The following is a 24,967-nucleotide window of genomic DNA, read 5'->3' on the forward strand; positions in this document are numbered from 1 at the left end:
CCGCTCTGTACCACAGACCGCAGACTTCGGGCAGCACCTGAGCCCCGGGGCACAAAGCAAATGTGCAAGGGGCAGCTCCAAAAACTGGGAGAAGGGGAGACACTGAGAGGCACCCTGAGGCCTCTGCTGCCCCCTGCCGTCCCCTGCTGCCCCTCGGCTGCCCCTCGGCTGTCCTCTGCTGCCCCCTGCTGTCCCCTGCTGCCCCTCGCTGCTCCTCTGCTGTCCCCTGGCTGTCCTGCCAGGCTGAAGCCCACCAAGTCTCAGAAGGGTGGAGGTTCACTCCCTTTCTCCAGCACAATAGGCTGAGTCGGGGGCGGGGGGTGGGGGGTTGGCTCAGAAGTCGTCCATCCAGCCTGCACAGGAACCGCGCACGGAGGGGAGCCCACCGACCAAAGTCGCTGAGAATGACCACAGGCACCCACTGGGTCCAGTACCCAGCACCGGAGGAAGGAGAGGACGGTGCCGCCCCCGGGGTGGGCAGAGCACCCTCTACTGGACAGCCGGAAGGCAGGGCCTGGCGGAGCAGCTTCTCCCTTCTGGAGCACTAAGCGGCGGGATCTTGAGAGCGTTCGCTGCCAAGAACGCAGAGTTGGAAGGAGGGAGCAGAGAGGAGCGGCTCTGAGTCCAGGCTGCACGCCCAGGCCCCAGTCCTGCCAGGCCTGCCCCTGTCCCAGGCCGGCCGTCATCCCCCAGACGGCACCCTGCGGCACGGTCGCCCAGCTAGGGCTACACGGTGCTCCTGGGGCCCCGTGCAGAGTCTGCGGGGGCCACAAAGGCCACGGGCCTCACCCTCTGCACCACATCCCATGTCCATCCGTCTCTGGAGGCCGCCCAGAGCTGGTGCTGCAGATCTGCCCCATGGAACCGAGCCAAGGCCACAGCCGGGGACTGGCCTCTGTTGTCACCAGGCTCACCCAGGAAGGCCCCATGAGAAGACCCCGAGCCCATGCTTCGGTGGTCTGATAGCCCAGAAGAAGGGGGTCTGGGGGACAATGCTGGACACAAGCAGCCCCACCTCCCCGCCAACACCGCAGGGGGTGACCAGCTCAGGGTTCGGAAGCATCAGGAGCAGCGCAAGGAAGGAGCCTCTGGGGGGAGCAGGCGACGGAGGGGGGTCGAGCGCGGCAGGACAGTCACTGGGAGCAGGAGGGCCAGGCCCCAGCCCCAGCAGAGAGAGGGACAAGGGCCCTTGGTGACTGCCATGCTGGGGGCACAGGGCCAGGAGGGTGGGAAGGGGCGCGCTGGGCAGAAACGAGACACAGGGGGACTCTGAGCCGGCCACCGTGACCTGTGGGCTTCCGAAGGATGCGGGTGTGCCTGTTGCGTGACCCAGGACACAGGTCTCAGCCCCAGTCACTGCCCCCAGGGCTAAGCACCAGCCAAATCTCCCCTGGGGCTCTGCTGCGGGGGCGTCCCAGACCGGCCCCGGGCAGAACAGGGAACAGACGGGTTAAGTCTCCGTGAGTCCCAGCCTCACAGCCGGGGTCTGACCAAGGACTTCCGGAACACTCCCTGCCCCGCTTGCCAAGGACTGAGCCTCCTGTGCTGTGGCCTTTGTCCCGCTGTCCTGGCTGCACCTCTGAGAACCTCATCCACAGGAACCAGCAGAAGGCTGTCCTCCACGTCACGGGCTCCCCGAAGTCACGGGAGCGTTAGGAGTGAGCCGTGTGCAAGCTGGAGAGCAGACGCCGGAGTCCAGGAGGCTCCTGGGCCACCGCGTGACCGCCGCACCCCTGCCCCCGCCAGGCCCCGGCCCCACCCTCAGCGGTAGGAGAGCGCAGGTGGTGAAACTGGTCCTTCCGTCCGGCAGCCTACAGACCCCCACTGCGTGCAGACGCTTGGCCGGGTGGGTTTTCTGTAATGGAGAAAGCCTCCTAGAGCACAGACCCGTCCTACACGGAGGGGTCAACGTGGCACCAGCTGGAAGCGGGCTGGGCCAGGGAGAGCAGGAGCTGGAAAGACGTGTCCTGGGAACAGGGGGCGGCTCAGAATCTCACCGGTGGTCTGGGGAGTCCTTGGCCCAAAGCTTTCTCCAGAACCTAGAGCAAGAAAACGCATTGCTCGCCACCATGGTGTTTCGCTGGTTTGTACGGGGACTCACTCCAAGGAGCTCTGGAGACGGCACCGGCAGCCCCACCGCGGGACTAGGGCTGAGCCCCCTCCAGCCTCCCTCTGGGGGCTCCCACTCCCACGTCCCCTTTCTTGTCAGTGTCCTGAGCCAACCCAAGAAAGGCCATCCAGAAATGGGCAGGTGGGGAGGGCAGCCACTGCCAGGGGGCCCCCCAGGACTGGCAGCCACCTTAGTCCAGGAATGCTTGGCCTGGGAGGCCCGCCAGCCCCTCAGAGGGAGGAATGGGGCCGATAGTCATGCTGGAGGCCAGGCTGGAGCCCTGCCTCTCACGACGACGACGCCCCTGGCCTCCCCTGAGCCGTGTGGCTTCTCCACTGCTCTCGACCGAAAACCCCCCAGCCCTGGCTAAACCCGCAAATCCATCTGCCACACTGCCGCCACAATCCCGCCACGAAGCCCTAGACACTTACTTTCCTTCTGCCCCAGTGGACACTCCCCACCTGGTCCTCTCTCCTTGAACCCACCACATGCCGGACCCCCAGTGCAGTCAGAACCCGCAGGCCCACGTTGCAGGAACCCGGCCCCAGCCGTCTCCGGGACGGCACTGGAGCGTGGAGGGGCCCCCGCACGCACGCAGCGTGTCCGCCATGGGGCAGCTTCCTCCAGCTGCACAAACAGCGTCTGACCTGCCTGCTGGCTGAGGCCACCGTCCTGTCCCCCAGCTCCGTACTTCGCGGCCGCCAACCTGGGGCTCGCGTGCGTCTCTCTGCCCAGCACATCCTCCAGCACCAGCTGGCGCCCTCCCCGGCCCGGGCCAGGCAACAGCATCCGGACACTTCCCTGCTGCCCCAGAACCTGCACGGGCCCCCACCGCGGCCCCCCACAGACACACCAAACTCAGATCCCACTAGTCCCCGGACGGACGGACGGCCTCCGACCATCCCCACCGTGCTTACACGTAAAACCCAAGTCTCTGCTGGGACTCAGCAAGGCCCCTGTGGTCTGATCGTCCTTCCACAGACGTCCTCTGTGCCCGCCCTCCCCTGCCCCTGCTGTGCCCCACACTGGGGCCTCTGCAGGTGCTCCACCTGTCTGGAATGTTCTGGAATGTTCTTCCCCTGCTCTCCACAGAACTGACTCTGACCTATTGTCCAGACCTCCACAGAGATGCCACTTCTCACATATGCTGTCCTACGAGTCATCTAAAGAAGTGACCGCTTCCGCATCACATCACCTCCTCTTAATTCTGGCTAATACCTGCTACCCGACATTTCCTTATTTATTTACTGGTTTACCGCGCCGCTCTTCCCACGAGAGCGCAAGCATCTCCAGACTAGGAGTCCTGTCCTCTGACAATTACCTTGATCGCTGAGGGCGCCCGACGGCCCCGGACACTGTGTGGGGCGTGCTGGGCTCCGCGGACACAGAGCGCGGGGAGGATGAGACATGACCTAGGGCAAATTCTCCGTCCTCCGAGCCGGGTTTCCTCTGCTATAGCAGAAAGCCCACCGGAGCTGATGTGCGGATTTAGCCGGCTAGCGTCTGTGTGGGGCAGGACAGTCGTGGACGCTTTACATGTGGACGCAGGCTGGGGGTCAGTCCCGGCACGAGAGCCGACGGGCTCCCTCAGGCTGGGGGCAGGCCGGGGCACTTGCCGATGGACACCAGCTGCTGTCCCCAAACACGTCCAGGCAGCAGAGCCGGCGGGGCGGGGCTGGCAGGGGGAGGCCTCCACGCCCGCCAAGCGCCGCTGCCCGCCGGCGAGCCCCAGAGCCAGTCCCGCGGCCGCCCACTCGGAGCCTCGACGGCAGCCCAGCGGGGACGGCAGCCCAAGCCTGCCGCCTCCAGCCAAGAACATTAATCTCCTATGACCCCTCCAGATACCGGCCTCGGAACCCATTCACAGCCGTGACTCCGAGCTAGAAATTATTAATTCAGAAACACTTAAATCCAGTTTGGGTCTAATTATTATTCCCTAATGGCTTAAGAGATAAATATAACAATCCCATTTTGACAGTTTGTGAAATTAAGTTTCAGAAGAAAATCAGCGTAATTATCATCCGGCCAGCACAGCACATGGACCCGAGCAAGACCCCAAACTCAGGGGCTCTCTTCCCACGAGGTGGCCCTGGGAACTTCCGACACCAGGTCACCCCCCCACCAGCTGCCGCCCTGGCCCGCTAGGATTCCATTCTGCCGCCGTGGACGCCCAGTGGCGCTCGGGCCCCGGGCTCCCGACAGCCACCCACAGCCTCTTGACCGGTCGAGTGTTCGGAGGGACAGCCCTGCCCCAGAGACGCTGAGGAGTCTGAACCGTGCAGGAGAAGACGCAGGACAGCAAGGTCAGCGGCCAGAAGGCTCTAGGGCGGCAGGGGCCCATCCTATCCTGACACAGCCCAGGAACAGACCCTCCCGTCAGCCTGGGCAAGGGCACAGCCGAAGGCGACACCAAGCACGGCGGCAGCCCCCTGCAGCCTCCAAGTCCCCGGACCACCAGGCCCGGGACAGTGCTGCCCACTCTACAGGCCTGTCTGCCCTCGGGGACAGCACAGGAGGCCGCCTGCCCAACACATCCCTGGGGAAGTTTCCTATTTCCAGTGGTGACCCTCAACCTTTCTCTCCCTGTCAGCCAGGGAAGGACCCCGCATGTGCGAGATGCCAGACACAGGCCTCGCTTGTCCCCGGGGAACACACACTTAGTCACTCTGCACGTGTGCGTCCCAGACATGGCGAGGCACACGCTGTCACAGGCGCAGCACGATGTCAGGGGACCACAGGGTGATGGAGAAACTCAAGGCAGAGAGAAGGAACCGGGGGCACCCCGGGGGGCAGGGGGGTGACAGCAGAACACAGACCTGAATGAAGGGAGGAGGCGAACCCCGCAGACACGGGGAAGGGCCCCGGGGCCGACACAGCAGGTGCAGGCCCCCCGGCAGGGTCACGGGTCTTCCTGCTTTCACGCCGGCCCAACTCCATTCTTCGGGGCAGCTTTGAATCTGGTGAATGTGTCCTGAGTACGCGGTGGCACACCCCCAGGGCAGAACATCCCCCAGAATCCGCCTGGGGCCCCGGAGGGGGACGGCCGGACAGGCGGCGGACACAGCCTTCTGTGCGCGGCCGAAACCGTCTGTGCGTGGCTGGTGACCACGTCCCTGCGGTGATGGTTCTGTGTCCTCCACGCAGAGCAGACTTCAGGCGACGCACTGGCCTCACGTGTGGGTGCTGCCGCAGCGCTGGGGTCATCGCGGACGGGCTGGATCCAGCGGCCTGTCCCTGCCAGAACTTCCAGCCCCCCATTGTGACGGGACTGCGGAAAAGCCTGCTGAGGCCGTCACTGCCTGTCATGAGAATAAGAAAGTTGTAATATTTATAAAGTTGTCCTTATGTGTTTTTTTTTTTAAGATTTTATTTATTGATTGATTTGAGAGAGAGCAGGAGCAGGTGGGCGGGGCGGAGGGGGAAGCAGGCCCCCCGCTGAGCAGGGATCCCAACACCGGGCTCCGTCCCAGGGCCCCGGGATCACGACCTGGGCCGACGGCGGACGCCCAGCCCACGGGGGCACCCAGGCGGCCCGACCATGTTTGTTCTCGCGCAGACTTCTCCAGAACTGCTCCTTTCCTTCCTCCGCCCGCTTGGGTTTCCCGCGCTCTCAGGCAGCGCATCCCGACGCGTCCACTTCGCTCTGTGCAGACGCCACCCCGGCGCCCCACCCCAGCCCGCTCCGTCCAGCGCCGGGTGCCCCCTGAGCGCTCCGCACTTCGCTGGCCCCTCCGGCTCCCTGACCCCTCACTTCGGGGCTTCCTGGTTCTTGTTATTGGACACGACCCTCGATCACTTTTTGAGAACAAGTGTGTGGGTCACACATTCTTTGAGACCCTACCTTTCTGATCAAGTCCTAATCTTACCTTTATTTAATTTTAGTAATTTAAGAACAGATTTGGGTTTGGACATTCGGTTGGGCAAAATTCAGTGATACAACCCAATCCCGTACCCATTCGTGTGGATTCTCTGCAGCTGTCACCAACATTGTACAGTATTTCCATACTATGCCTTGGCGTAGCTTTTCATTTTACCATTTATTATCTTGGGTATTTGCCGCTGCTTTCAGTCTGAAAACTACCCTTCCCTTGGAGACTCGGGTCCTCGCCTGGTACTTCCTCCCCCGTGCTGACCTGCACGCCCCACGATGTGCACGCTGCCCACGCAAGCTGACCCTTTCAGTTCACTTTTCTCTTCTCTACAATTCTATTACAAAAATATTTCAATTGATAACAAAAATCAGTAATAATAAAACTTCACAAAACTGTCAAAAAACCACCATCTTAGGATTCTGGAGGTCAAGACTGGAAGCATACAGCACATTGCAACCCCTCGGTGAGAAGCATTAGGTCCGAATGTTTCAGCCTTGAACCTTCGGCTGACAGCCCCACCAGGTGGGCAAAGCCCTGCAAACCAGCAGCTTTGGGGAAGAGGGTGGAGAAACTTCACGAGTTTCACTAGTGGTGAGAACTAGCCTGTCCCTCGGAGGCCAGCGGCGAGGAGGGACGGCCTGGCCGCCTGCGGACGTGCCCGCAGCTCTCACACGTCCTGCTCTGAGAAATGCCCATTCCCGGCTCGTCCCGGCCATCCATCAGGTTGTTTCCTCTCCTCATCGATTTCAGGAGCTTTCATGGTGCTTTGTTTTTCTTTTTCCTTCTTTTTAAAACACAATCTAGATCTTAATCCAGAGGCCGAAATAAGTTTTGGTAAAGAATGAGAATGAAGGGGCGCCTGGGTGGCTCAGTGGGTTAAGCCTCTGCCTTCGGCTCAGGTCATGGTCTCAGGGTCCTGGGATCGATTCCCACATCGGGCTCTCTGCTCAGCAGGGAGTCTGCTTCCTCCTCTCTCTCTGCCTGCCTCTCTGCCTACTTGTGATCTCTGTCAAATAAATAAATAAAATATTAAAAAAAAAAAAGAATGAGAATGAATACTTGAGGCTTTGCAAACATATGGTCTCCACCATGGACTCAGCTCTGCCACCAATCAGCAGAGGAGACCCTGTGTAAATGGGTGAGACTGTTTTCCAATAAAACTTTATTTGTAGACATTGAAATCTGAATTTCATATAATTTTCATGTGTCATAAAACAATATTCTTTTGAAAAAATTTCCCCCAACCATTAATGTAAAAACCATTCTTAGCACTTCTACTCTGGGAAGATCCATTCCTTCTTCCATTCCTTCTCTTTATTAAATATAAATCAGGGGGGACGCCTGGGTGGCTCAGTTGGTTAAGCAGCTGCCTTCGGCTCAGGTCATCATCCCAGGATCCTGGGATCGAGTCCCGCATCGGGCTCTCTGCTCCACGGGGAGCCTGCTTCTCCCTCTGACTCTGCCTGCCTCTCTGCCTGTGCTCACTCTCGCTCTCTCTCTGACAAATAAATAAATAAAATCTTTAAAAATATATATATATATATATATATATATAAATCAGGGGCGCCTGGGTGTCTCAGTGGGTTACGCCTCTGCTTTCGGCTCGGGTCGTGATCTCGGGGTCCTGGGATCAAGCCCCGCATCGGGCTCTCTGCTCAGTGGGGAACCTGCTTCCCCCTCTCTCTCTCTGCCTGCCTCTCTGCCTACTTGTGATCTCTCTCTGTCAAATAAATAAAATCATTAATAAATAAATATAAATCAAACATAAGACAACTGTGACCTTGCAATCAAGGGACAACATGATGATGAATTCTGCTGGTTTTCTTCTCACCTCCTATATCCTAGACTTAGAATTGAAAAACCCACAAGCACCAACAGGCACAGGCCAAAAAAAGCCCCAACAAAAGTCTGTTCTCTCCAGCTAAAGGACTGGAAATGGGGAAACCTCACATGACAGAAAACTTTTCATTTATTTATTTATTTATTTATTTATTATGGGGGGGAGGGGCAGAGGAGGAAGGGGAGAACCCAAGCTGACTCCTCACTGGGAGTGGAACCCAACATGGGCTCGATCCCATGACCCTGAGGTCATCACCTGAGACAAAATCAAGAGTCAGATGCTTAACCCACTTGAGTCACCCAGATGCCCCCAACAACATTTCAAAGCAGCCATGATAATAAAATAATTCAACAATTACAAATACTCTTAAAACAAATGAAAAAATAAAAACCATCAGGAAAGAAACAGAAAGCCTCAGCAAAACAAAGGTATAAAAAAGTGGGGAAATTAGAATTTAAAAATACAATAACTGATATTTTTAAAAAGTACATAAACTCAACAATAGATTTGAGGGGGCAGGAAATATACAGTGACTAGAAGAGAGAACAGCAGAATTATATAATCTGAACAGCAGAAAGATTTTTAGAACCTACACATTCAGAAAGCTGTGGGAACCCAGAGCAGCATAAATTCAAAGAAATCCATGCCAAGACACATCATCATTAAACTTCTAAAATCCAAGGACCAAGAAAATATCTTGAAAGTGCACAGAGAAAAAAGACACCCTATATAAGAAAAATTATTTGAATGACAGTGGATTTCTCATCAGAAACCATGGAGGCCAAAAGAAGTGGCACACTATTTCTCAAGTGCTAAAAGAAAAGATTTGTATACCTAGTAAAAATATCTTCAGGAATGAAGGGGAAATTAAGGCATTCTCAAATGAAAGGAAACTAAGAATTTGTCACCAGCAGACCTACCCTAAAGAAAAAGGACAAAAGGGGGTGCCTGGGTGGCTCAGCGGGTTAAGCCGCTGCCTTCGGCTCAGGTCATGAATTCGGAGTCCTGGAATCGAGTCCCGCATCAGGCTCTCTGCTCAGCAGGGAGCCTGCTTCCTCCTCTCTCTCTGCCTGCCTCTCTGCCTGCTTGTGATCTCTCTCTCTCAAATAAATAAATAAAATCTTTAAAAAAAAAAAAAGAAAAAGGACAAAGGAACTTCTCTAAACAAAGAGGAAACGATAAAAGAAGGAACCTTGAAACATCAAAATAAGAAAAAACATGGTAGGGAAAAATATGGGTAAATACAATATGCTTTCCTTACTTCAAGTTTTCTGAATTATATTTGACAGTTGAAACAAAAGCTATAACACTGTCTGATATGGTTCAAAATAAACACAGAAATTTTTTTTAAAGATTTTATATTTTTTTATTGGACAGACAGATCACAAGTAGGCAGAGAGGCAGGCAGAGAGGGAGGGGGAAGCAGGCTCCCTGCTGAGCAGAGAGCCCGATGCGGGGCTCGATCCCAGGACCCTGGGATCACGACCTGAGCCGAAGGCAGAGGTTTTAACCCACTGAGCCACCCAGGTGCCCCAACACAGAAAAATTTTAAGACAATTACATTACAAGCAAGGAGAGTAAAGGGAAGTAAGGTTTCTATACTTCACTCAAATGAAGAAAGTCAACAGGAATAGACCATGCTAAGTTAAGTATTAATAATGTAACATATTCAATTTCAAGATTTGAAAACACTACAGATAAATCAAAATTGAATTATAAAAAATGTCCAAATAAACTACAGGAAAGCAGAGAAATAAAAAAACAGGAAACAAAAAATAAAATTCAAACTTGTACCTTACCCTATCAATAATGACATTAAATATAAATGGTCAAAAAAAAAAGTTTAAAGACACAGATTGTTAGTGTGGATTAGAAGTATGACCCAGGGGCACCTGGGTGGCTCAGTGGGTTAAGCCACTGCCTTCAGCTCAGGTCATGATCCCAGGGTCCTGGGATCGAGCCCCGCATCGGGCTCTCTGCTCAGCAGGGAGCCTGCTTCCCCCTCCCTCTCTGCCTGCCTCTCTGCCTACTTGTGATCTCTGTCTGTCAAATAAATAAATAAAATCTTAAAAAAAAAAAGTATGATCCAATGATATGTCTACCAAAACTCACTTCAGATACAACATATTTTAAAGTAAAAAGATAGGAAAATAAAATAAAATGATAGGAAAAGATATGTCATGCAAACATTAATCAAGGGAAAGAAAACATAGCTATGTTAGTATCAGATAAAACATACTTCACAGTAAAATCACTAAAATCACAGAGAGAGGATACTATATAACTATAATAGATCACCCCACCAAGAACACACGGCAACCCTAAATGTGTATGCTGCACATTTAGGAGAGCTACAAAGTATATGATGCAAAAACTAATTGAACTGAAAGAAGAAATACACAGATCCACAATTATAATCGAAGACTTTAACATCCCTCTCTCAACAACGCAGAACAGCTGCATAGAACAGGATACAGCAGGGGCTCCTGGGGGTTCAGCAGGTTAAAGCCGCTGCCTTCGGCTCAGGTTGTGATCCCGGGGTCCTGGGCTCTCCGCACTGGGCTCTCTGCTCAGCGGGGAGCCTGTCTCTCCTCTCTCTCTCTCTCTCTCTCTCTGCCTACTTGTGATCTCTGTTGTCAAATAAATAAATAAATAACTTTTTTTAAAAAATTAGAAAAGGATACAGAAGAACTCAATGATGCTATTAACCAGTGTGATCCAATCCAGGACACTCCGCGCAACAGCAGAACTTGAACCTCTTCAAGCACCCACAGAACATGAACCAAGAAAGCTCTATCCTGGGCCGTGAAATGAGTTACAATAAAAGAATCCAAGGCATATGTAGTATGCTGTCTAGCCACAGTAGAATTAAACCAGAAATCAACAGCAGAAAATATGTGGCAATTTCCAAATATCTGGAAACGAAGTAACACACTTCAAAACAACCCACAGAAGGAAGAAATTACAAGGAAAACTAGAAAATATTTTGAACTGAATGAAAATGAAAACACAACACAAAATGAGAAATAATATTAAGATTTACGGGATACAGGTAAAGCATCACCTAAAGAGAAATTCATAGCATCAAAAGCCTCTATTACAGGGGTGCCTGGGTGGCTCAGTGGGTTAAGCCTCTGCCTTCGGCTCGGGTCATGATCTCAGGGTCCTGGGATCGAGTCCCGCATCGGGCTCTCTGCTCAGTGGGGAGCCTGCTTCCTCCTCTCTCTCTCTCTCTGCCTGCCTCTCTGCCTACTTGTGATCTCTGTCCAATAAATAAATAAAATCTTAAAAAAAAGAAAGCCTCTATTACAAAATAAGGAGGTTTAGAAATTAATGACCTCAGCTTTGACCCTGAAGAAGAAACAAAGGAGGAGAAGCAGACAAAACCCAAGGAAAACAGAACAAAGGAAGCAAGTAACTAAGAAAAGCAGAAACCAATGAGATTGGAAACAGAAAAACAATAAAGAAAAATCAGTGAAACAAAGAACTGGCTGTTTGTAGAGTCAACAACATGAACAACACCCGGCTAGACTGGCTGAAAGAAGAAGAGAAAACACAAATCACCAACAGCAGGGACAGAACCGGACCGATGTCCTCCCAGACCCCACAGACACCAAAGACCTCTACACACGCAACTACACGTACCAATGTCAGACGCAAAGTTAGACAGCTTAGCAAGACGTAGCCCTTCCTCAAGGATTCACAACTGTCATAACTCACCCAATCTGAATCGGTCACTGGAATAGCCCCTTAACTGTTGAAGAAATTGAACTCATAATTAAAAGCCTTCCAAAAAAGAAATATCCAAGCCTGGGCAGTTTCACTAGAGAGTTCTACTAAACAATCTAGGAAAAATTAATATCAGTTCTACACAGTTCTTCTCAGGGGAGGAAACATTTCCCAATTCATTTTAGGTAGGTAGTACCACCATAATACTAAAACCAAAAACAGTACAAAACCAAAAAAACTATAGATCAATACCCTTCATGAAAAAAAAAAGCAAAAATCCTTAACAAAGTATTGGAATTAAAAATTATTAACCAAGAGAATTTAGCAATATATAAAAATAATTATACATCATGACCAAGTGGGGTTTATTTCAGGAATACAAAGCAGTTTCCATATTTGAAAAAGCAATCACTGTAGTCCACCATATTAACCAGCTGAAGAAGAGAAATCACATGATCGTATCACCCAATTCACAAAAAGCATTTGACAAAATTCAGCATCCATTATAGGTTGCATTATGTCCTCCCAAAAGGATACGTTGCAGCCCTAACCCGCAGGCACCTTGGAATGTGACCTTCACTGGAAAGAGTGTTTTGACAGACGTGATCAAGTTAAAACAAAGTCACTAGGGCAGGTCCTGATCCAGTATGACTGTGCCCTTCCGAAAAGAGGAAATGTGGACAGACACAGAGAGGGAAGACGACGTGAGGACAAATAGGATTCCACGTGGAACTGGACTAGAATGACGCCCCATAAACGAGGAGCCCTGAGACCGCTCCCAGGTGGCCTGGTGGCCGGCAGCCAGGGAGTGGGAAGGAATGACTCCCCCAGGGCTTCAGAGGGAACGGAGACTTGCTGACACCTTGATTTTGGACTTAGAACCGTGAGAATAAATTTCTGTTTTAAGCCACCCAGTTGGTGGGTTTTGTTTTGTTTTTTTTTTTAAGATTTATTTATTTGAGTGAAAGAGAGAGATTCACACAAGAGAGAGCACACGTAGCGGAAGGGGCACAGGGAGAGGGAGAAGCCAACTTCCCACCAAGCAGGGAGCCTCATGTGGGGCTCGATCCCAGGACCCTGGGATCATGACCTGAGCCAAAGGCAGACGCTCAATCGGCTGAGCCACCCAGGCGTCCCTCTCAGTAATTTTTTAATAGCAGTCCTAAGAAACTTATAAAACCCCCATTCATGACTTAAAACAAAATAAAACAAAAAAACCTCTGAAAAACAAGAATAGAGAATTTCTGCAACCTGATAAAGCACATCAACCGAAACTACAGCCGAGGCTCTCTTCCGTGGTGAGGGACGAGCTGCGCCCAGGAGAGATCGGGGCGCCCACGCTCACCACTCCCGTCCAACATAGAGCCCCGCGAGTGAGTCCACAGCAGAAGGCAGACAGATCAGAAAGGAAAACCTAACTCTGGCCCTATTTACCAGCGATGTGATTGTCAACATAGAGGAGCCGCCACACAGCGCCGGGGGCTAAGTCGGCTGAGGACCAACTCCTGATTTCTGCTCAAGTCACGGTCCTGAGATCAAGCCCCACGTTGGGCTCTGTGCTCAGCGGGGAGTCTGCTTCTCTCCTTCGCCCTCTACCCCTCACGCCCCAGCCCTAGAATAAGCAAACCTAGATAGAAAGGAAGGAAGGAAGGGAAACTGGCACGCAGGTTTAACACAATTCCTATCAAATTCCAGCCACATTTCTGTAGGCAGAGGACAAGGTCATTCTAAAAATTTATAGGCATAGACAAAGGAACTAGAACAGCCAAGGCAATTTTGAAAAAAAAAGAGTGGGAGGAATCAGTCTCCCCAGTTCCAACACTTTTCAAACAATCACAGCAACTGAACGTCGGTGGTTTTGCCGAAGGCGCAGCTCCGCAGGTCAGTGCGACGGGCAGACGCCCTCCCAGCTGTGCCGCTGGATTCGTGACGATGCTGGAAAACTTCACGGAGGAAATAGAATCAATCACAGCGCTAGAGCGGCTGGGCATCTAGAGACCACGGACAGACAGATGGACAGACAGACAGACGGAAAGGGGGGGAGGGGCAGAGGGAACGAGGGAGGGAGGAAGGCCCGCAGCGGGAGGAACCGACCCCAAGTTTCATGGCTTGTACCTAAATTAACTCAAAATGGATTGTGGACTCAAAAAAATATAAAACGATACAGCTTTAGAGAAAAATAACAGAATCTTTAGGATCTAGAGCTGACCAAAAAGTTCTTAGTTTTGCCAATGAAAGCGCCATTCATAATAGGAAAAAAGTGACTTGGACTTTATTAAAATAAAAACCTTTCATCTGTAAACTAACCAACCAACCAACCCTGTTAGGAGGATGAAAAATAAGCTACAGAGTGGGAGAGAAATATCTGAAAACCACCTACCCAACAAAGAATCCAGAACACGGGGGCACTTGGTTGGCTCAGTGGGTTAAAGCCTCTGCCTTTGGCTCAGGTCATGATCCCAGGGTCCTGGGATCGAGCCCGCATCGGGCTCTCTGCTCAGCGGGGAGCCTGCTTCCTCCTCTCTCTCTGTCTAATCTCCTCTGCCTACTTGTGATCTCTGTCTGTGAAAAAAATAAAAATAAAAAAATCTTGAAAAAAAAGAATCCAGAATATATAAATAAATATAAACATATTTATAAATATGTATGTTTATAAATATATATATTTATTAAAATAAATATAAATCCAGAATATATAACAAACTCTCAAAACTCAGCAACAGAACAGTCCGATTAGCAAGTGATCAGAAGAAGCAACCCCCAGCGGCACCAGGGCAACGCCGAGGAAGAGCGCCGGAAGGTATCACCGCACACCGTCCGAGCGGCCGAAATAAAACCCAGGGACAACAGCGACGGTGACACAGCCCTCATCCCAGCAGGGACGGAGAGCGCCGCGGCCACCCGAGCAGTTTGGCTGTTTCTTAAAAAAGTAAACACGCCACGACCATTAGCAAATACACTTCGGGGCATTTGCAGCAGAGAAACACACAAACTCGAAGCGAACGTTCACGGCAGCTTGTTTTGTAATAGCCCGAAGCTGGAAACCATCTGGACGCCCTTCAGTGGGGGGCATGGCCGGGAACTGGGGTCCGCCTGCACCGTGGACTGTGACCCTGCATTCAGCCGGAGTTATCGTTGCTTTTGCAACAACTGGGACGACTCTAAAAAAATGATGCGGAGTGAAAAGAGCCCGTCCCGAAAGGCCACATACTGTATGCCGTCATCCGTGTGCCATTCCTGACGTGACGATATTGGACAAACGGAGAGCAGATTAGTGCTGCCTGGGGTCGAGGTGGGGAAGGGGGCAGGAGAGAGGAGGGGTGTGCGTTTAGACGGGCAGCAGGGGGCAGCCCCGGGCTCGGGCCTGGTAACCTTCACTGTATCCACTCGGCGTCCTGCGGCTGATACTGTTGCACAGGATGTTACCGCTGGAAGGAACCGGTAAACTCTTTCTCTTTCCCTCTGTACTGTTTCTTACAACTGCGTGTGAATCTAGTGATCTAAAAAGAAGAAGAAGAAGAAGAAGAAGAAGAAGGAAGAAAGAAAGAAAGAAAGAGAGAGAGAGAGAGAGAGAAAGTGAAAAACTAAAAGGTTTACCCAAAAGAAAGAAAAGTCTTCCTAGCTTGCCACCATGTAAGGACTCGAACCGGCAGCGACGTCGGCAGACTTCCTCCCCTCCTCCACGGGTCATGCTTTCGCGAATATGTGCTCCCAGCTTTTGGCTTGAGTTTATCTTCCTCTATGTCACCCGTCAGAGGACCAGCTCCTCATTCTCATTCCCGAACCTTCTCTTCTTCAGCAACTCTTCACGCTTTAACAAATCTTAATCTACTCTGCGGCCACAGTCTTCTACGTTATTTTCTGAGAGTTTGAGAGTTTTGCCTTTCATATTAAGTCTCTAGTCAATCTAGCTTATTTTCATGCTGAAGTCAAGTAGGATATAATCTCTTGTTTTCTACTTGCCAACTCAGGTGTCCCCGCTCACCGGGCGCCTGCGACTCCGCGACAGTGAGAAGCGTCTGCTCTCCTGTGCGCGCCGGCCAGGCTCTCTGTTCTCTTTTACGGGTCCAACTCTCTATTCTAGGCTGATACCACATCTTCCTGTACGGCACGGCCTCCCATCTTCCTTTTCAGAAAGAAGCGTCTTTTTTTTTTAATATTTCGTTTGAGAGAGAGCAAGAGAGCATGAGCAGAGTGAGGGGCAGAGGGAGAAGCAGGCCCCCCACTGAGTGGGGAGCCCGACTCGGGACTCGATCCCAGGACCCTGAGATCATGACCTGAGCTGAGAAGGCGGACGCTCAGCCAACAGAGCCACCCAGAAGCCCCTCATATTAGTTTTGAAAACGATACACTTCAAGAGAAGTATGCATATTTCTTCTCAGTTTTCAAACTTATTACAGGATCTTACATTTTACCTGCTGGATCTGTAGTGAGGATCTCCTTTTTTTGTCCTTTTCTTCTCGGTTAGTCGTGCGGAAGTTTTTTCAATTTCCTTCATCTCTTCAAAGAATGAGCTTGTGGCTTCCGCGATCTCCATCCCACACCCGGCCTCGTGGGGTCTGATGCACATAGCTACAGTTCAGCATACAAAATTGTAAATTTTAGAAAAACTTTGCTTTCAAAATTTGTGTCTGTTGTCTATTTGGGTTTATTTTCACTTTTTATCTCCCTCTCCAATCCGCTCTCAGCTTCTGCCCCGCCGTCCCTCTCGGACAGACCCGTACCCCCGGACGCCGAGTTTGCCGGGGCTTTACATTCGGGCCGCGCTTTCTTCTGCGAGCCATGCGTTGTTGACTCCGGGTGTGTTTTTCCAAATGTGTGGCGTGGACGATAGAGGTAGACACGGATGAGAGTTCAGGTGCCAGGAATCTGTGGGACGGGGTGCCAGACAGGAAGGAGCCACAGAAAAGTCCCTGAAGTCTAGCGGCTCACCTCAGGTGAGGCCCTCGGGTCCTTAGCCAAACCCCAAGCGGCCCCTGTCCAGGGCAGGTCCTGCGAGGTCCCGCGGGGGAGGGCTGCTGTCGTGCTGGAGACACAATGCACTTCCAACCCAGCCCGAGTTGGGAGACCTTGGCTAGTGCCCTGAGATCCTCCCCTACAGGTCAGCCAGGTCAGCGGGGATGAGTGGGGAAGCTGCAGCCCGGCAGAGGTCAAGACCACGTGGCAAGGCAGTGTGCGTGTCTTCAGGCGCTCCGAGGGCCACTTTGGACCGGGCAGAGGGCTGGGGTTCGCCCGGCCCTAGGGAGTTACAGGTGTTTGGACTAAGGTGGTTACGACGGCACCTGAGCTAACAAGGCACTGAGCAGGTCAAGGGGGTCGAGTAGGGATGAAAGGGCGGGGGTGGCGGACTTGGACCCAGTGTATGTCGCCGCTGGCCTGGGGGCTCCAGAGCTGCTGCCCTAAGGGCCCAAGTCCCGCAAGTTCTCAGGCCATACCCCGGACATGCTCGTCTACATCTGCGGGGAACACCCAGGAGCTGACAGGCTGCTCTGCTGCTGCCCCAGTCTGGGGGAGGGGGAGGGGGAGTGGGGGGACACTGCACAGACGGTCCGCAGAGCCGCCAGCAGGCCCTGAGACACAGCCAGGGGCATGGGACGCTGGCTGAAGGGAGGGCAGGGGGCTGAAAGGGACAGTGGTCTACAAGATAAGGGCAGGTTGTCCACGGGGCCACTGAATGTGAGCGGCCGCAGAGGAGAGTGAGAACCTGCTCGAAGGGAAGAGCTGAGCCATGGGGAAGGCGGCTGCTACGACCAGACAGGCCAGCGAGGCCAACCTGACAGCCACCGTCCCTAAGCGCCAGACTTTAAAGAGAAAGGGAGAAACCGGTTTGGAAGAAGCCAGGCCACAGCTGACCACCGTCCTAGGTGGTGGCCCATGCCCCGCGGTGCCCCTCTGCAGCCTCACGGCCCGCACACCCTCTCCCGCCTGGCCAGGGCCCCAGCTGGCAGCCGGAGCCCGTGATGCCTCCCTCTCAAGCCTCCTTGCGTTTAAGACCCTGGGCGGCCGGTCTCTCCAACGGCACAGAAGCCGATCGCGGTCCCAGCTTCTGAGAGCATCTTGCGTGAGCACCGAGGCCCTTCCTCCTCCTCCGCCTCTGCCGTCCTCCCCGCCGGACCCTGAGACCATCCCGGAGTCCCCACCCAGCCGTGGGCTCCTTACCTTGTCACCCCCAACTCTGCCAACGCAGACCGCTAGTTGGTTGAGGTCACCCTGTGACTTCCTCGCAGACAAAGCCCTGCTGGGCCCTGACAGTCCCGGCTCTGGTGTGGGGTCCTCCGGGGTCAGGTCACCTCCACCTGCTACAGACAGGCCCGCCTCACCCGAGGGGAGCTGCCGGGGCTCGGAGAGCGGGGGGGCTCCCGGCTCTGTCCACAGAGGCAACCCCCCAGCCCCACCCCATGCAGTTCTGGCGCTGCTGGTCGTCCTGCCAGGAAAGACCTGACGGGACTCACACCAGCAGCCAGAACGAGGCCGCGCCGACTACAGACAGCCAGTGCTTGCTACCCGGAACAGCAAGGCCCTTCATTTCCATCACCCACGACCAACTGCCCGATGGCACCTCTGGTCCTTGCCGAAAAGACAGGCTTCCATTTAGGGAAAAATCCCGAGTTTTCGGTACCTGACCTGGCTCCTGTGAAAGGTCGCCCAGGTTCCCTCATTCCGCCGAGGCCCTGCCTTCTCCATGCGGGCCCAGACGACAGAGGGAGGACAGGAGCGAACGCGGAGTCCCCCGGCCACCGCACAGAGAGGCCTCCTGGCCAGGTCAGCCTCCTGGGGGAACTTCCCTTCGGGTTCACGTCGGCTTCCGTCCGGGGAAGGGCTTCCCGTCCATGAACAAGCGGAACGGCGAGCGCCACTTCCCGAGGGAGCCCGGACCTCCGAACGCGAAGCTGCGAAGGAAGAAGCGGGCAGGGGTGGGCGGCACCAGCCTGGCCGGCGGCCCAGGGTTCGCGCCTCAGGGGGGTCGGGGGGGGCGGCGGCAGAGGGGCCACTCCAGGGCCTTGAGCCAGCCACAGGGACATCCAGACCCCGGGCCGCCGGGCGTCGGGGCAGCAGCAGACAAGCCCTGACCGGCTGCCTATTCCCTGCGGCCGAGCTCTGGCTTCCTTCACACCGCACTCCCCGAAAGGTCAAAGCACCTTTACTGCTCTGAAAATGGGAAAGGGGAAGAGCGAATGGGTCGTTTTCTGGGGCCACCAAGGCAGGGGGAGGTCCTGGAAGAACACGGGGCGAGGACTTCCCCCAAAACAAACCCAGGTCTCCGGACCCCTGAGGCCAGGTTGTGCGGGCCAGATGGCGCGAGCTGCCGAGGAAGGCTCCTCGAGGTCCCCTGCCAAGCTGCGGTGGGGCAGCTGAGGGCGGGCCGAGGGGCCACCGGGGCGTCGGCAAACCGGCACAGAGGGAGGTGAGGAGGTGCGTCCCGAGGAAAGAAGGCACGGGCCGCCACGGCTCTGGCCGCGGCTCTAGAGGCTGTGGACCCCGAGGGGCCCAAGTGCCTCAGGAGCTTCCGCCGCCTTCCACATGGCAGCGTCTGCACAAGGACTCACGGCCGGTTGCTGAGCCCTCGGGTCCTCGGCCGGCTGGTGTGTAAGCACCTGAACTGGTGCTTACTGGGAATTCCCGCCTGCAATGTGGCCAGCAGAGACCCTAGCCCGGCCCTCCCAGGAGCGCAGCCGGCCAGCGGCCACACCGGCCACCCAGGCCACGCAGGGCTGACGGGCGGAGAGGGCAGTGCGCGAGGCTGACCCAGATGTGGAGGGAGAGGAGGTAGTCAGGACAGGCTCCCAGGAGGAGGCGGCTTGTAATGCAGGAGGAATGTGGGCTGAGTCCCTTTCAGCTCCAGGTGGGCGGGAGGCTGGTTTTAACGCGATTCGCTGTGGCTCCCCACCTTGGTTGCCCCCCTTGGCCACCCCAGCACACGCACAGGCCGCCCGCGGAGTGTCACCGAACAGCCGGGCCCAACCTGCACACAGGCCTGGCTCCCGGGAGCTGGCGGCTCGGCTCGGTGGGGACACAGCGCCGGTCTCCTGTGCTCTGGCGGGAAGGGGTGACGGGAGGGGAGGGAGGAAGCAGATGCCGCCTCTGGCCGGCTGCCCTCCCCACGTCCCTACTGCGCCCCTCCTGCCTCAACTGCCCAGGGCGTTGGCCGCCTGCCCGCTGGACTCTGCCCGGCTGCCCCTCGGCTGCGCGCGTCCCAGGTCCCCGATCCCACCACTTCCCACTCCGCACGCACCGCCCTCCCTGCTTTGACATAATGTCTACACCGCCCTGATGCCCTTTGAGGCTACACCCTATTTTTTCCTCTTCTGTGCCAAACTTGTAGAAAGGGCTGTCTCCGCCTGGTGGCCCGTTTCCTCTCAGCCCACTCCCTCCTGAGTCCAGCTTCTGTTCCCGCCCTCCCGAAAAGACTTTCCCGGGGTTCGAATGTCAAAGTGCCCTCGTGAGGCTTTTCCTGGACCTCCTCTGGGCTCCGCCCTGCACCCACCTTCCGACCGGCACGTTACAGTTGTAGATTTCCCCGTCATGATGAAAACCAATTTTCCCTAGAAAATTCCATTTTGGAAAAATATATATTTACGCCATCTTCTTTTAAAAGCAGCCTTTACCAATCTAAAATCACTCTGGTGGCTTAAGAAAATAGAAATGCATGATGTAGAACTCATTTCCCTCAGTCTTCATGTTTATGTCACATTTAAATTCAAATTTTCTAATTTGCTTTCCTTTTAAATATTTAATGTTTGTTACACACAAATTTATAAGCTGCTGCGCAACAAGCCGTTTGAGAGCAGGCGGTAGGGGTCCGACACCCACAGCTTACAACGCCCACGCACGTGCCTTATTCCAGCTTTAAGACCGGCCTGTGCGGCTCCCATCACGAACGTCCTTCCCCAGAAGTGTAAGGCTCAGAGAGGTTAAGCGACCTCCCTCAGATCCCACAGCGAATGCAGAGCAGGACCTGAATTCAGAGCTTCCAACTTCCAATCCCAGTCCTCTGTGTTCCACGACCACAGCGCCTCTCGTGAGGCTGCGCCATTATTAAATAAAACAGGAAACCAGCGTTTTTATTCCTTCTGTAGCCGGCGTCAGGAAACCACAGCCTTGGGCCAAGCCCAGCCCAGCAGCTTTCCGCGACACAGTCTCACAGGCGCAGTCACAGGCCGACGTCTCCTCACTGCGGCCGCGGAACGGGCTCAGGCCCGCGGGTCGGCAAGAGCCCCGCGGCCCGCCACACGCGAATGCTCGCCTCGGAGCCGTCGCGGAAAGCGCTGGGCAGGCCTGGCTCTGAGGCCGTGGCTCTCGCTGCTGCCTGCAAAGGAGACTCAGCGGAAAAGTTACCTCTTCACTCCTCTTTAAACTACGGTGCCTGGCCCGGCCCGGATGGACAGAGCAGAGCTCTGGGGCTGGTCTTGAAGCACTGGTGTTTTTCAAAAGCTCCCCAGACGGTTTTCATGTGCAGCCAAGGTCAAAACTACTGTTCCGTGGTGTCACGTACATTCAGGAAACTCTGGTTTCCAGGAGATGTGCTGGAGGGAGGCAGGAGGGAAGAACCGCCATCAGCACTACTCACCCCCCAAAAGAAAGCCCAAGGACACCTTTCCACCTGTGGAAACTAATGTCACCAGCGAGGTCAACCTGTCAGTCGATGCTGGTCACACCGACAGGACCACTAGGAGCTCCTCAAATCGGAAGGCAGGTCCCAACCGTAACATTTTTTCCTGCCCCGCAGTTTATTTTAAAAAAATTTCGGGGGTTGGGGCGCCTGGGTGGCTCAGTGGGTTAAGCCGCTGCCTTCGGCTCAGGTCATGATCTCAGGGTCCTGGGATCGAGTCCCGCATCGGGCTCTCTGCTCGTCAGGGAGCCTGCTTCCCTCTCTCTCTCTCTCTGCCTGCCTCTCCATCTACTTGTGATTTCTCTCTGTCAAATAAATAAATAAAATCTTTAAAAAAAAAAATAAAAAAATAAAAAAATTTCGGGGCGCCTGAGGGGCTCAGTCGGTTGGACGTCTGCCTTCGGCTCAGGCCGTGATCCCAATGGGTCCTGGGATCGAGTTCCCACCTGGCTCCCTGCTCAGTGGGGAGTCTGCTTCTCCCCCTGCTTGTGCTCTCTCTCTCAAATAAATAAATAGATAATCTCAATTTTTAAAAATTAAATCTTGATCTCAGCTCAGGTCATGATCTCAGGGTCACAAGATCGAGCCCCGAATCGGGCTCCGCGCTCAGCAGCAGGGAGTCGGCTGGGGATTCTCTCCCGCTGCCCCTCCCCTCCCTGCTCGAATGTTCTCTCTCTTATAAAAATAAATAAATACTTTTTCCTGGTTTTGTCCAAAAGTCGACTCACTGTATTTGGCTGTCATTTCTCTTCGTCTCTGAATCTACATCAGGTTTCTCCATGACAGTGACTCTGCTTCGAGACTGGGTCGCCATCCCATACAGAGCGCCGCAGCCCACTGGCGACATTTACCCCAATGTCCAGGGCCCCTCTTCCCGTGAGACTGGAGAGTAACCACACAGCTCTGGACACGGGTGATCTTTTGACTGCAAGACTGTACGGACGGTGTGATCTCAGCAACACGGCACCATTCCGCGGGGGGCTTGCACCTGGTCTCGCTTTGAGCAACACTAAGTTCATCAAGCAGGTTTGGAGGCGACAGCCTGGCCCCTCCTTGTGAAGCTGCCATCAGTATTTTACCTGGGTTCACCGTGCTCCGGCAGCTGCTCTCTGAAACACACATTCTGTTACGGCTCACAAGATGAGGGTTTTCTAACCCTTTGGTTTCTGCATTTATGAGCTAGAGTTTGGCTAAAAATAGCATTTGTGTTGGAAAAACAGGATCCTTATTTTTCCCTTATAATTACCAAGTTTCATATTAATACACTATTGTCTTCCCACTTCCCGTCACGTCCCGTGAACTTTATCTCTTCCCTTTCTTCAGGTGTCATTACAAATCACCACTTTGTTACCATCCCTGAGTTTTTGTTTTGTTTTGTTTTTTAATATTTATTTATTTGACAAACAAAGATCACAAGTAGGCAGAGAGGCAGGCAGAGAGAGAGAGAGGAGGAAGCCGGCTCCCTGCTGAGCAGAGAGCCCGATGCGGGGCTCCATCCCAGGACCCTGAGATCATGACCCGAGCCGAAGGCAGAGGCTTTAACCCACTGAACCTCCCAGGCGCCCCCCAGCCGTGAGTTTTAACCAGACACGGTCATTTGTATTTTCAGAGCTCAAGTGTCCTGTCTTCAGCTCGTGTGGCCTCCTCTGGGCTAATTCTTGAGTCTTTATTTTATCTGGAAACTTCCGAACATGTACAGGAAATAGTAAGACAAACCCTACATGCCCATCCTCAACGCGGCAATTCTCGTGGGCATCCCACGTTTGTCCACACTCCCCCAACCCCAGGCCTTCCTGAAACAAAGCCCCGGCCCCACACCACTTCCTGTGCCAATGTTTCGGTACCCAGCTCCGGGGAACAAGCATCCCGCCTCCCGTCCCTCCGGTGAAGCCCAGAGCTTTCTAGCTGTTGTGACAGCTCCAGGCCCCAAGTCAGCCATTTCTGTGAGAAGGCCCATCTCCTCGCGGGGGACACGGTGTTTCAGAGGGCACCAGCTGCGAGACAGAGACATCCGGAGGGTTTTAACCCATTTTGTATCATGTGTGCTCCCTGTATTCTCAGCCGGGAGAGACTCCGAAAACCAGGGAGGATAGGAAGCACACTCGTGGTTACCCGAGCAAGTGATGGGTTCCAAAGCTCAGTAAGAAGGCACAGTTTCCAGAAGCTGACTGGAGGACAGATGTCCAGATCAACGGAAGAGCCCAGAATAAGCTGCTGTGACGGTGCTCAATTTTGACCAGGTGCCAAGACAGTTCCATGAAAAAGGCAGAGGCAGCAGGATGTCCCTGTGTAGAAGAAAGCGGTTGGCCCCCACCTCACACCACACACAGGAGCAAATTCAGGAAAAAGTCGTAGGCCTAAATGTAAGTGCTAGGTCTATCAAAACGCTTGGGGAGCCTGGGGGGCTCGGTCGGTTGAGCATTAAGTCCTGCTTTCAGCTCAGGTCATGGTCTCAGGGTCATGAGATCGAGCCCTGCCTGGGGCTCCCCGGGGAGGCTGCGTGACGTTCTCTCTCTCCCCCTCTCCCCTCCCCCTGCTTGTGCTCACCGGCGTGCTCTCTCTCTAAAGTAAATAAAGTCTTTTAAAAAATACAACTACAGGGGCGCCTGGGTGGCTCAGTGGGTTAAAGCCTTCGGCTCAGGTCATGATCTCAGGGTCCTGGGACGGAGCCTCGCATCGGGCTCTCTGCTCAGCGGGGAGCCTGCTTCCTCCTCTCTCTCTCTGCCTGCCTCTCTGCCTACTTGTGATCTCTGTTTGTCAAATAAATAAATAAATATAATCTTAAAAAAAAAAAATTCCTCCATCTCTAAAGAAAAAGAACAAAGAAGAAGAACCTTGGTGATCTCGGGTTAGGCAATAGACTGTGGATAGGACGCCTGACGCACGAGCCCCTGAGGAAGACGCAGAAATGCCGGAATTCGTCAGAACGAAACAGTCTCGCGCCGCAGAGAGCCATGAAGGCTGTGAACACACAACCGGCGGGAAGGTCCGCGGCCGCGGGTCTGGTGAGAAACTTGCATCCTGAAGTCCACGAGCTCTCCCTAGTCGGTGATGAACAGACAAACCAGTGAGGCCCGAGCATAGGACTGAAGAGGCAGTTGTCTCCTGTCAGCAAGCAGAGAGGACGCTCTGTTGCTAAGAAAATGCAATTCCCGGGCTCCTGCAGGGCTCAGTCAAGCGTCTGCCTTCGGAGTCCTGGGATGGAGCACGTGTAGGGCATCCCTGCTCGGCAGGGAGCCTGCTTCTCCCTCTCCCTTTCCCTCTGCTGCTCCCCTGCTTGTGCGCACTCTCTCTCTCTCTGTTAAATAAACAAATAAAATCTTTAAAAATAAATAAATAAATAAAATCCTACTGCTTTGGGGGTGCCTGGCTGGCTCAGGTCGTGGAGTGTGAGACTCTTGATCTCAGGGTTGTGAGTTCGAGCCCTGCATGGGCTGCAGAGATGACTAAGATGAATAAGTAAAAGTAAAACAGTGCGGCTGCTCTGTGTCCGTCAGTCAGCAGCAAGCTCTGCAGGGAAGGCCGCTCCCTTCCTGTGAGGCAACAAAGACCACAGGTCCCCTAGGCCACCACGTGGGACTGCAAGGCCGAGCAAGGCCCGGGAGCCAGGTCTTGAACCAGGACGCCTGGAGGGGCCCCCACCCGGACACAGATGCCACAGGGGCTCCGTCCACTCTCACCGTCAGGTCACAGGTGGCCCCAGCCTGAGCAGAAGGGAGGAGGAAGCAGCCCAGCACTCAATCAGGTGCTAAGAGTCCCCCAACCCGCACCTTTGATTATGATGTCACTGATTAAAATGAATCACT

General features: G+C 53.9%; 1 protein-coding gene across 1 annotated transcript; it reads right to left on the reverse strand.

The window, feature by feature from the left end:
• Positions 1-159: 159 nt before the first annotated feature.
• On the reverse strand, positions 160-16,404 carry LOC116576806. The gene is made up of 5 exons (XM_032319391.1): positions 16,210-16,404; positions 15,967-16,123; positions 14,924-15,051; positions 4,927-5,409; positions 160-2,039 (listed from the first exon to the last, which is right to left on the reverse strand). Exons 2-5 carry the CDS (start codon positions 16,119-16,121, stop codon positions 1,906-1,908), a joined length of 900 nt encoding a protein of 299 aa, XP_032175282.1. The 5' UTR covers positions 16,122-16,123; positions 16,210-16,404; the 3' UTR covers positions 160-1,905.
• Between the last annotated feature and the right edge of the window lie 8,563 nt (positions 16,405-24,967).

This window comes from Mustela erminea, chromosome 17 (genome assembly GCF_009829155.1).
Source record: "Mustela erminea isolate mMusErm1 chromosome 17, mMusErm1.Pri, whole genome shotgun sequence".
In the NCBI taxonomy this organism is placed as follows: Eukaryota; Metazoa; Chordata; class Mammalia; order Carnivora; family Mustelidae; genus Mustela; species Mustela erminea.